Source organism: Salvia splendens, chromosome 2 (genome assembly GCF_004379255.2).
Source record: "Salvia splendens isolate huo1 chromosome 2, SspV2, whole genome shotgun sequence".
In the NCBI taxonomy this organism is placed as follows: domain Eukaryota; kingdom Viridiplantae; phylum Streptophyta; class Magnoliopsida; order Lamiales; family Lamiaceae; genus Salvia; species Salvia splendens.
Window position 1 is genome coordinate 33,045,193 of NC_056033.1, and position 11,181 is coordinate 33,056,373.

Here is an 11,181-nt window from a genome sequence, read left to right on the forward strand (position 1 = left end):
TGCATATGCATAGAAAAGAGCCTGCTTAGGGCAACCACACCGCCGTACTTAAGGGCTAAGTGATGTAAATCAAATAATGCTAATTCTACTCCAAGGTTTTATGTTAAAATTATCTATCAATTAATCATTAAAGTTTGATTATTATATATTAGTTGATAGATGTACATATGGAGGGAAGGCATAGCCAAGCCGGATCTGGGGTCTGATTCAAACTGTTCTTTGCCTATCAAGACTATGTCCAAATTCTTTTATCTTACCATCATTATTTTCTTCTTTGAAATAGCTTCGCGTGGGTACCTTGTACGCCTCAATCGGAGCTCGGATGAAGAAGTTATAGCTATTTGATGAAGGCTGCACGAAGCAGTGCGAACCAGGCGAAAACGCCCGGGTCAAGCGTTTTTGATCAACAAAACGCCCGGGTTCAGTAGAAACGCCCGGATTGACAACCATTTCGCCCGGGTCGGGCATTCTCTCTGAAGCTGCAGAATTTCAGTTTTCAAATAGGTTTCCGGAGCAGCTTTGGGGAAGATATTCAGAGATTCTCATACACAAAAATTATCGGAGAAAGAGGAGGAAGTGGGGAAGAAGATTTGAGGTCCAATCACTCAACTTCCATCATCCCGAGGAGATTTGCTACCATCTACACATCATTTTATGAGTTCTATGGTTCTTCTTTATTGTTTGTGGATGTGTAACTTAACTCTTACGTTGCTCTTAATTTGTGAAAGATGTGAATTACTTTTGGATTCTATGGATTAATATTATTTTATGATCTTTTTCTACGGTGATTTTTACATTGAATTATAATTCCGACCTGAGTTATTATTCAATCATGCCTTTTAGCCAATCTCTCTTTAACTTGGTTAAAAGGTGGAAACGTAGATAAAGAGTTTGAGATTTGTATCGTGTTCAGCATATGAATCTTGGATAAGTTAATTTACACATCGTTACAATGATTGTTGGATATTTACAACGCTTCCGTAGGAATGTTCAATTGATTTTGTAAATGAATCATGTACGTTGGAAATTATAAGTTGGGTTAGAGCTTACTATGCGTCTGTAGGAGTGATAATTCGATGAGTACAAATTTGATCTTAGTGTTCAACAAGGTTAAATTCAAGCATCTATGAACATGTTCAGTGTAAGTAGAATGAACGAGATTATTACAACTTTCATTAGATTAATATTTAATCCATAGGTTAATTGGTTCATTAAGTTAATTCACATCTGGAGCATATTAGGAGCAATGTTCTTAATCCCTTGGTTATATTTTGTGCATGTAGTTATTTTATTTCTTCACTTATTTTTGTTTCAATTTAGTTTCTCAATTCAAAAATTCCAAAATTTACTTGCTGCGAATTAGATAACCGTACGTCTCCTTGTGGTTCGACACCCTAAGTATTACAACTTCAGTTATATTCTTGCAGTTAAGTTATAGTTTTAAAGTTATTATGTTAAACTTGAGTGTCCAATTTCCATTGACTTTAAAGCTCTAAAAATACACACCACTAAGCTATACATGGTTTGGGCAACCGTTTAAAGCACGCCATGCACATACTCTAACAATGCTACAACCAATTTTTTAATTAATTGTGATGTCCAATAATAAGAATATTAATAAAGGATATAAGTACTAGTATTATTTTAGATATATATCTTTTGGTTGGAGTATTTAGTTATATTTGTAGTCCATATGGAAAAAGTCGCATAAAATAATTTAAATAGAGTATTTTACCAAACAGCAATAGTCACCACAAAAAATGCGTGCGGTAAAAAGGAAAAAGTGTGGTGTGGTCCGTCAAAAAACCCTTTACCCGCTGGAAAAGTTGAATGATTCCATCACGGTTGATAACTTCTCCGTAGCAAATCCAACGGCTACCAAGTAATTCGAACATTCTGGAACGCCAAGCTTGGGGACTGCCATGCACTATATATTCTCCCAACTTGTACCATCTTAATCGTAAAACCCCAATTTTGTTCTTCGCCTCTCTGTACACTGTATTTTTCCGTTAGAACGCCATGGCCGGAAAAGGAGAGGGTCCAGCTATCGGGATCGATCTCGGCACCACGTACTCGTGCGTCGGCGTCTGGCAGCACGACCGCGTAGAGATCATCGCCAATGACCAGGGCAACAGGACCACGCCGTCTTACGTCGGTTTCACTGACACCGAGCGGCTAATTGGTGATGCAGCTAAGAATCAGGTCGCCATGAACCCTACTAACACCGTTTTCGGTAAGAATGTTTTAACATCTAGCTTTGACGTGATATTTGTGAGTATTCTAGAAATCTCTTTATGGTAAAATGACGCGTTTCTTTTGTAACAGCACTGGATCGTATATTGCTGATCTGGTTGTATTATTACGCTTAAATATTCCAGATGTGGTGTAGCGTTATGTCGAATTTGAAGCCAAAGATCTGTATTTTTGTATGTGAGATTTATTTGAGTTTGTGAAGAAGTATTTGAATCTTAATCTGATATAGAAACTACTTTCATTCCAATTTTAGGTTTAGGAGATCAATTTGATTAGTTATTTTTCTTTTGTTTGAGTCCGAGGCAATAGGTGTATCTTATTATTGTTAGTAGATGTCTTAGCATTATTATTTCTGTAACTCCTTTAATAAAATTCAATATATGTTCACTTTATTGCAAATTCAGATTTCAACGTAATATATCATTGTTTTGCTTCATTGTTGTTGTAAGTGTCATAATAGTGACATAGTTTCTATGTGCTAGTGTTTGTTGTGTTATGTGGTCCTTTCCATTTTCTTACTATCTTTTTATTAGGTTCTGAGTTTTTTTTTCATGTAGAAAGGTAAAAGGGTGAAGGATGTGCAGCAATTTGATCAATAGTCTAACTATTTATTGCCCTTTCGACATAGCTATATGTGCTTGTAATGTGGCTAGCTTTTGCCTACATATATTTTCCAATTACGGAAAACAACAATTGTATGTATGGTGTTTGTCTTCCAATTTTTGGAAAATTAATCATAATATTGTGTTTACTTCATTTAGATGCTAAGAGGTTGATCGGAAGGAGATTCAGTGATGCCTCCGTGCAGAGTGATATTAAGCTGTGGCCTTTCAGGGTTATTCCCGGACCTGCTGAGAAACCTATGATTATAGTTAGCTACAAGGGTGAGGACAAGCAATTTTCTGCTGAAGAGATCTCTTCCATGGTTTTGATGAAGATGAAGGAGATTGCTGAGGCATATCTTGGATCTACAGTGAAGAATGCTGTGGTCACTGTCCCAGCTTACTTCAATGATTCTCAGCGTCAAGCTACCAAGGATGCTGGTGTAATCTCTGGCCTTAATGTGATGCGTATTATCAATGAGCCTACTGCAGCAGCAATTGCCTATGGTCTTGACAAGAAGGCGACAAGTGTTGGAGAAAAAAATGTCTTGATTTTCGATCTTGGTGGTGGAACTTTTGATGTTTCTCTTCTGACCATCGAGGAAGGTATTTTTGAGGTGAAGGCCACTGCTGGTGACACTCACCTTGGAGGTGAAGATTTCGACAACAGAATGGTTAACCATTTTGTTCAGGAATTTAAGAGGAAGCACAAGAAAGACATCAATGGTAACCCAAGGGCTTTGAGGCGATTGAGAACTGCTTGTGAGAGAGCAAAGAGGACTCTCTCATCCACTGCTCAGACCACCATCGAGATCGACTCTCTCTATGAGGGTGTTGATTTTTACTCCACCATCACCCGGGCCAGATTTGAGGAGCTAAACATGGACCTGTTCAGGAAGTGCATGGAACCAGTGGAGAAGTGTTTGAGGGATGCCAAAATGGACAAGAGCACTGTTCATGATGCTGTTCTTGTTGGCGGCTCCACTAGAATTCCCAAGGTTCAGCAACTTTTGCAAGATTTCTTCAACGGGAAAGAACTCTGCAAGAGTATAAACCCTGATGAGGCTGTAGCATATGGCGCTGCTGTCCAAGCAGCTATTTTGAGTGGTGAGGGTAATGAGAAGGTCCAGGATCTTCTGCTTCTTGATGTCACTCCTCTATCTCTTGGTTTGGAAACAGCTGGTGGTGTCATGACTGTGTTGATTCAAAGGAACACCACGATTCCCACCAAGAAGGAGCAGGTTTTCTCTACTTACTCGGACAACCAGCCTGGTGTCCTGATCCAGGTATATGAAGGGGAGAGAACGAGGACCAGAGATAACAACTTGCTCGGGAAATTTGAGCTCTCAGGAATTCCTCCTGCTCCAAGAGGTGTTCCACAGATCACAGTGTGCTTTGACATAGACGCCAACGGAATACTGAACGTGTCTGCTGAAGACAAGACTACAGGGCAGAAGAACAAGATCACAATTACCAATGACAAGGGCAGGCTGTCAAAGGAGGAAATCGAGAAAATGGTCCAGGAGGCAGAGAAGTACAAGTCTGAGGATGAAGAGCACAAGAAGAAGGTGGAGTCGAAGAATGCATTGGAGAACTATGCATACAACATGAGAAACACTGTCAAGGATGAGAAGATTGCCTCGAAGCTGTCTGCAGCAGACAAGAAGAAAATTGAGGATGCTATTGAGTCGAGCATCCAGTGGCTAGATGGTAACCAGCTTGCCGATTCAGATGAATTCGAAGACAAGATGAAGGAACTGGAGAGCATCTGCAACCCAATCATTGCAAAGATGTACCAGGGAGCAGGTGGTGAGGCTGCCATGGATGAGGATGCTCCTCCTGCTCCCAGTGGAGAAAATGGAGCTGGTCCCAAGATCGAGGAGGTCGACTAAACTCCTTATTATGATGCATTGGGGTTCATAATGATACAATATTTTCATTTTCTAGTACTTCTATGGTACTACTCCATTAATATTTCCTTCTATTGCTTATTATGCACAACTATGTTTTTGCCTGAAATTTCTTCCTAAGTAGTAAGTAGCACTACTGATGCTGAGCTCCAATTATTGATTTTTGAATGAAGATCTACTGTTGGTCACATGAAATATTATAATTCTGGGAGACTGACTACTCCACAAACTGGGAAGTGGGAAGGGTGTTATTACATCCAACAGTTAGTCCACAAACTTGAATAATATACAAGAAAGTGGCAATTATTGTTGATAAGTGGATGGTTCTCCAACTGTTTATATAGGTGGGCCATCAGCAATACGAGCAATACAATATCTATCCAGTATCCACCATCCATGTCAAATTTCAATGGCATAATGTTAAGACTTAAAGTTGACATTTTCAGCTATTAATTGTATTTCTATATTTTCTTCCAGTTGCCGCCTCCCTGAAAAGTATATTTTCTTATCATCGCCTCGCCTTCCCTAGGATGGATCGAAAAGATAACGTCAACTTAATTAAAATCATTATTATTATTATTATTATTATTATTATTATTATTATTATTATTATTATTATTATTATTATTATTATTATTTTCAAAGCTCACACATCTAATTAAAATGGCCTCTATATTAAGTTGTCCGTTAATGAAACCATAAGCCAAATACAAAGCGAGCTACGCTATCTTATCTAAAAAAATCTTTTATGGTCAAACTAAACCATTCAAGATAAATCTCATGACCTATCATGCTTCAAATCACAAACAAACGATCAAGATAAAATATTAACATAGTTGACAAACTGTTGCAAATTGTATCCAATGGAATATGAAACACACAAATTGAAACTAAGAAATTACAGTATTATTCAAGTAGAGATAATTAGATAACAAGACCCAATGAAAAGTGCAAATCTCTAATAGTACAAATACAACTTACAAGACAAAAGCAGGTGTTGCCTTTGAGAAGATGTGACCAATGAGGCCGCAAACACAACTCAGAAAGATTTTTATGTTTCATACATTATAATAGTCATGGAGAGGTCGGAGACATACATGAACTTCATGTTCCTCTGGCCACTCCCGGAGTTTAGGCACCAGTATCTCGAGCACTGTACCTGGTCCATCGTAATATGCTTCTATCTTAGCATCTTCAGGAATACGGGTGGAGAGTGGAAAGTCTCGAACAAATTCACCTGGTGGGCAGTGCTCCGAGGAAATATCTGTAAGCTTGAAGGTCCTGTTGTGTCTCGTAATAAATGGAGTAGGAGATGTACTTGTACAAGACACCTTGATGATCCCATGAGTGAGAGTGTTCCTCCAAGAAACTTTCACCCTCTGGAGATCTACAAATGGCAAGCTGATTAAAATAAGATAGCCTCCTTCGTCCTCGTATGTCGTCTTGGCAGCCGTGACAGGGCCGTAAACATTCCTCAGCCGTGAACTTCCAAGTCAGGAATTTTACTGGGAGAGTTCACTGCAACATAACAGTCATCATTGTTCGTGTGGGGGAAGAAATCCCTCTTTCTTTTGTTACAGACAGGTGAAGCATCCATGGTCTCCCCATTGACGTGGCTAGACAGCTGAGCGGATAGGTTTAGAACAGAGCCATTTAGCAGCTTCTTCGACTGAGAGTGTGGATTAGCCTTGACCGGAGCAAGCGTTCTGTCAAGTTCGAATTCAGTGTTTGGGAGGTTTCTCCACGTACCATAGTCACTGGCCTCGAGGGGAATGGTGAAGTTCAGTTCCCTTCCAGTTAGATATTTCCATCTCTTCCGATCATTTTCATCAAGAATCTTGAGTGTGGGGGACGGGACACAACCTCAACACCATGGACACACTGTGGATTTGAGAGCCCCCTATAGTGTTTCCGCTGCATTCTATGAGAGCGGACAAATCCTCTATCAACGCAAAATGGAAAGGGGCGCTCTCCTTGGCGAGAATAGCCATTCATGTAACTCCGGAGCTGCATTTTACCCAGAGCATTCTCGGGCCTTTCCTTGAAAACCCACATGTACATATTCTCCATATCATGCTGAACCATGAAAGTATCGAGCTGTAGATCAGATTTATCGAATCCAGAAATACCATTACCATCGAGTACTACTTTTGTAACGCCCCACTTTTTGAACCCTAATTTTCGAACCTTAAAGTACTTACATTTAATGCTTTTAATGTTGCGAAGTCCGTGGGTTAATTGTCGAGTGGAATTGCTGTTGGATAGTTTCCGTGACCTAATTTTGAGTGGAATTTTGACCGGGTCAACTTTGTTGAATATGTGACGTGGCTGCTTTGAATAATTGATGTGAGGTGAATTTAATTGTTTTTGAATAATTGATAATTTGTTATGAGAGCTAGAAATTTGTGAAGTAAATCACAATGCGAATTTAATAATTCCTTTGCATGAGGAATATTTATTGGACTCAATTTCGTGTTGGATCCGATAAATTGAATAAATAATACAAAAATCCAGTCTTATGGAAAATAAATTGTGGTCGGCACAATTTAAATAAAATACAAAGGACCGTGAATCAAACTAATTTAATTAAATCTTTTCCTCCTTGACTTGGTCACCAAGACTTTCCTTAGTTCAAATTTTAAATAAATATTCTGCAGAGATTTTTTCCTCTCCTCCTCTTACGCGATTTTCCTCTCCTCCTCCGTGATCTGCAAATAAAATTCCAAAGAAATAAAATTAGTCAATCCTAATTAATTTTTGTGAAATTAATTACCCATATTCCACCCCCTTTCCCACGTTACAAAAAAACGTATCCCACTCCGTAAATCTCTTCCAAATCTAAACCACAACTACCTCCCAATTATACTCCCACGTTATGCAGTATAAATCTCCATACCCCATCTCTCCGCCTAACACCAATTCTGCAGTCACCCTCAATTCACTTTTGAATCACAAAAATTTCTCAAGGCGGCAGAGAAGAGAGAGTTCATCATTCTCCCCCTCTCAATCCTAATTCCACCGAGGTAACCATCCATCTTTGTTCTATCTCACTAATGCCACCCTATTCAAATCAAACTCATGGAATATCTTTTAACAGAGAGGAAGCAGAGAGTTAGACATGCTTTTGTTCAAGCCACACACGATTCAATCCTTTCGCTTGGTAATTTCAGAAATCTACCATCTCCTTCCTCACAAATATTTTTCACACAATGACGTACAAATCCCCTTCTCTGGCAGGAACCGAGAACTAAAATTAGGGAAAGTGTCATCATCTATTCTTTCACAATCTGTCTGCAAATTGAAGGTATACACTTTCCCCATCCAAATCCAATTCCATACTTGTGCATCTCATGAAACCAGTAACCGAAGCAAATCAATAATTCGAACAATATAAAACAAGGAACCGAACTTTAATTCGTGAAACCAAATTAATAACTTATCTTCGGGGCCGTCGAAGTGGCGACGCAGCGGCTGCTGCGGCGCCGAGCGACGGCTGTGGGTGAGGGCGTCAAAGCTCTAATTTGCTGTTCAATTTTTGTTGTGAATTTGAGAGAAAGCCGACAATATGGAATGGGGAGTTTTGTTCTTCATTGTTTATTTGTACTGATTTCTTTATAAGTATTTTTAGTTCGTAGTTTCTTTAAAAGAAAACGAGATGTGAGGGTACGTGTAAACAAATGAGAGTTTTTGAATTCTTATTAAATTGTTTTTACTTGAATTGTGTTACTAGTTCAAAGAGGAGGTGGAAAGTGACTGTATTACTTTGGGAAGGGAGTATGTGTATGTGTGTTTTTTTTAAAAATAATAAAAATGGAAGTGTACTCTTTTTCTTGTCTTTCATTGAAGTCAGGAGCTTCACTTTTTATTTAACTATTGGGCTCTTGTTTTAAATTAAAATTGGCTGAATGAATTTGTTGGTTGGGCTAGGAGGCCTATATTCTTTATTTCTTGTAGGTTGGAGTGGAATTGATTAAATCATTGTGAGTCTAGTACTTTTTGAGAAATTTGAAATCTTGATCGAGAAAAATCATTCGAGACATAGGATGCATGTATTTTATTTATTTATTCGCAAGTGAATCGTGATAGCAAGGGAAGGAATATATTTGTGGATTAAGCACTCGAGGTGGACTTTCTTTTAAATAAGGACAATGTCCTAAATATTTTATCGATGGGAATGAAACTATGTTTATCATGTCGTGATTTGATTTTAACGTGCCTATCTGATGTGGCTTTTGCCATTATTATTTAAATCGAATTCGGGTCCTCGTAGGGCCGCAAACCCTACTTGGATTAGTGTACACCTATGGTAGACCGTGTGCTAGCGTATGAGTTGGCCGGTCTAGTGACTTGGTTTGTGTCCACATTCCATGTCATGTATGTGCAGATATGGTTAACGTCAGTCGAATTTTTACAATGTGAATGATTTTGATTGCCTTGGGCCTTTCTAAAGCTAAACCCCGATAGTTACTTATGGATGACATGATAAAACTTATTTTGATAACATGTTTTCGGCATAAGTCCACTGACTATTTTTATAGTACTCAGCCCTACATGTGTTTTTCTTATGTGCAGGTTGAGTGGCGACGAGCAATTGGTGGTGTTGAGCAATTAAAATTGAAGTATTATTATAGTACTCAGCCCTGCATGTGTTTTATCTTTGAACTACGAGTGTCGTTGTGTCTCCACACATGACATCACTCTTTCTCTTGAACGCTTCCGCTGAGACATTGTTTTTTTTTTCTCAGCATTTATTTAGCTTTGAACATAATTATTTGGATATTTGAAAACTTGATATCTTTTGGATAATGTCAAACCCTTGGTCATTTTTAAAAAATATTAATTATTGGTCAAACTCTTTATTGAAACCCTAGTTTTCTACGTTTGTTTATTAAGTTCTTTTAATCACGATCGCCCGTATTTATTAACCCTAAAGGGCGGTCGTGACAACATTGGCCTTTAATTTCTCATTCAGGACAGGCTTGAAGTAAAAGCTGAAGAAGAACCACGCGCCCCAGATGCTATCAACCCTTTTCGCAATCTTCCTCCCTACTTTGGCAACGTTCAAGAAAGTCTCCGTCTCATACATCTGACTACCAAGTCCAACATCAGGAATGTTATACTGTTGTTCGGGGTTCCAATGCAGCGGAGGCGGGCTTCTCTCAGCAAGAGGTAGATTGATGTCGGGTGGGCGGGTTAAGATGATCTGGAGGCTCATCTCAAGGTTTAACTCGCCGTGAGTTGACAAGGCACTTGAATCCATGGACACAAGGGTGGAAGGATGATGATTCTCCATTGACATAGTTGTGAGAAGAGCATCTCCCATTGCAGAACCTCTCTTCTGCTGAGGGAATATTTCAAGTAATGATTCAACCCTAAAACTACTTTGTCCCAGCTACGAACCACCATCACCCATCTCCATCCAAACCCTTAAATTACACATTTGAAACACAGCTTCCCCAAAACCTAATCTCATGAAACTATACCCAAAACCCAAATCCCCCCAAAAGATTAACAAGAAGAAAAAAGTGAAAGAAGATTAACAAACCCTCAAAAGCAAACAAGATCTTGATCATAAACTAGATTACAAGAAGCAAAACTAAGCTATATGAAAAAAGACCATATCCAATCTCAAACCATGAATCTCCTTGAACCCTCCAATGATACATTGCAGCACACAAATCAAGTCCAAGATTCTACCAATTGGAAACAACCAAAAAAGAAAAGATACACGAAATCTGATCCTGCGTCTTGTAATTTGTTAAATATGAAAATAAAAGCACACCCCACTCCCCCTTTTCATATACAAATGTATGATTAACACAATTATTGGTTGAAGATGAGATGAGTATTACCAATCTATGAAGCCGAGGCCTAAAAAAAGTACCAAATTAGAGGGGATCTTGGAAGAATACCTTTTGGGATAAGCTTCCACAACCAAGAATCCACAGAAAAATGGGCACTTTGAACAATCTATAGACTTGAGGATCCTCATATCGCTGTTCTAGTTTCTTATACACAATCTATGAAAACCCATCAGAAAAGGCACAATCTTTAACAGAGCCCTCAAGTTTGTAACGCTGTAGAAATTGTCAGCACATATGGAGTAGTAAGAGTGGTAAATGCATTTGTTTGGGGTGTTGTGTGTGGGAATAGTGAGGCATGATGAGTGAGAGAAGGAAAACGCGTGTTGATGTTTGTTTATAGAGAGATGGAATGAACTAGGAAACTTGGAAAATGAGTTCGATATTTATAGAGAGAGAGGCGTTGAGTGAAAGTGATACGAGCATATTCCTAAATTATCTCCATATCTTATTATTCATTAAGCATTGATTTATCTTATCTTTTCCATAGTTAGTTATTGATTCTCCATATCTTTTGCTTAGGATATTATTATATTTGATTTACTAGATTTTGGT

The 11,181-nt window shown here is 38.6% G+C and overlaps 1 protein-coding gene and 1 pseudogene across 1 annotated transcript; one reads left to right on the forward strand and one right to left on the reverse strand.

Annotated features, from left to right (window-relative positions):
- Positions 1-1,952: 1,952 nt before the first annotated feature.
- LOC121792284 (heat shock cognate 70 kDa protein 2-like) lies at positions 1,953-4,953 on the forward strand. The gene is made up of 2 exons (XM_042190164.1): positions 1,953-2,233; positions 3,015-4,953. The coding sequence occupies exons 1-2, from the start codon at positions 2,020-2,022 to the stop codon at positions 4,745-4,747; spliced, it is 1,947 nt and encodes a 648-aa protein (XP_042046098.1). The 5' UTR covers positions 1,953-2,019; the 3' UTR covers positions 4,748-4,953.
- An 870-nt stretch (positions 4,954-5,823) lies between these two features.
- LOC121778572 lies at positions 5,824-10,088 on the reverse strand (annotated as a pseudogene).
- Positions 10,089-11,181: the final 1,093 nt, after the last annotated feature.

Bases quoted from the DNA above. Each gene is read 5' to 3' on its own strand.
- LOC121792284 (XM_042190164.1), top strand. From the start codon at position 2,020: ATGGCCGGAAAAGGAGAGGGTCCAGCTATCGGGATCGATCTCGGCACC. The intron at 2,234-3,014 runs GTAAGAATGTTT...TACTTCATTTAG, and splicing joins CCCTACTAACACCGTTTTCG to ATGCTAAGAGGTTGATCGGA.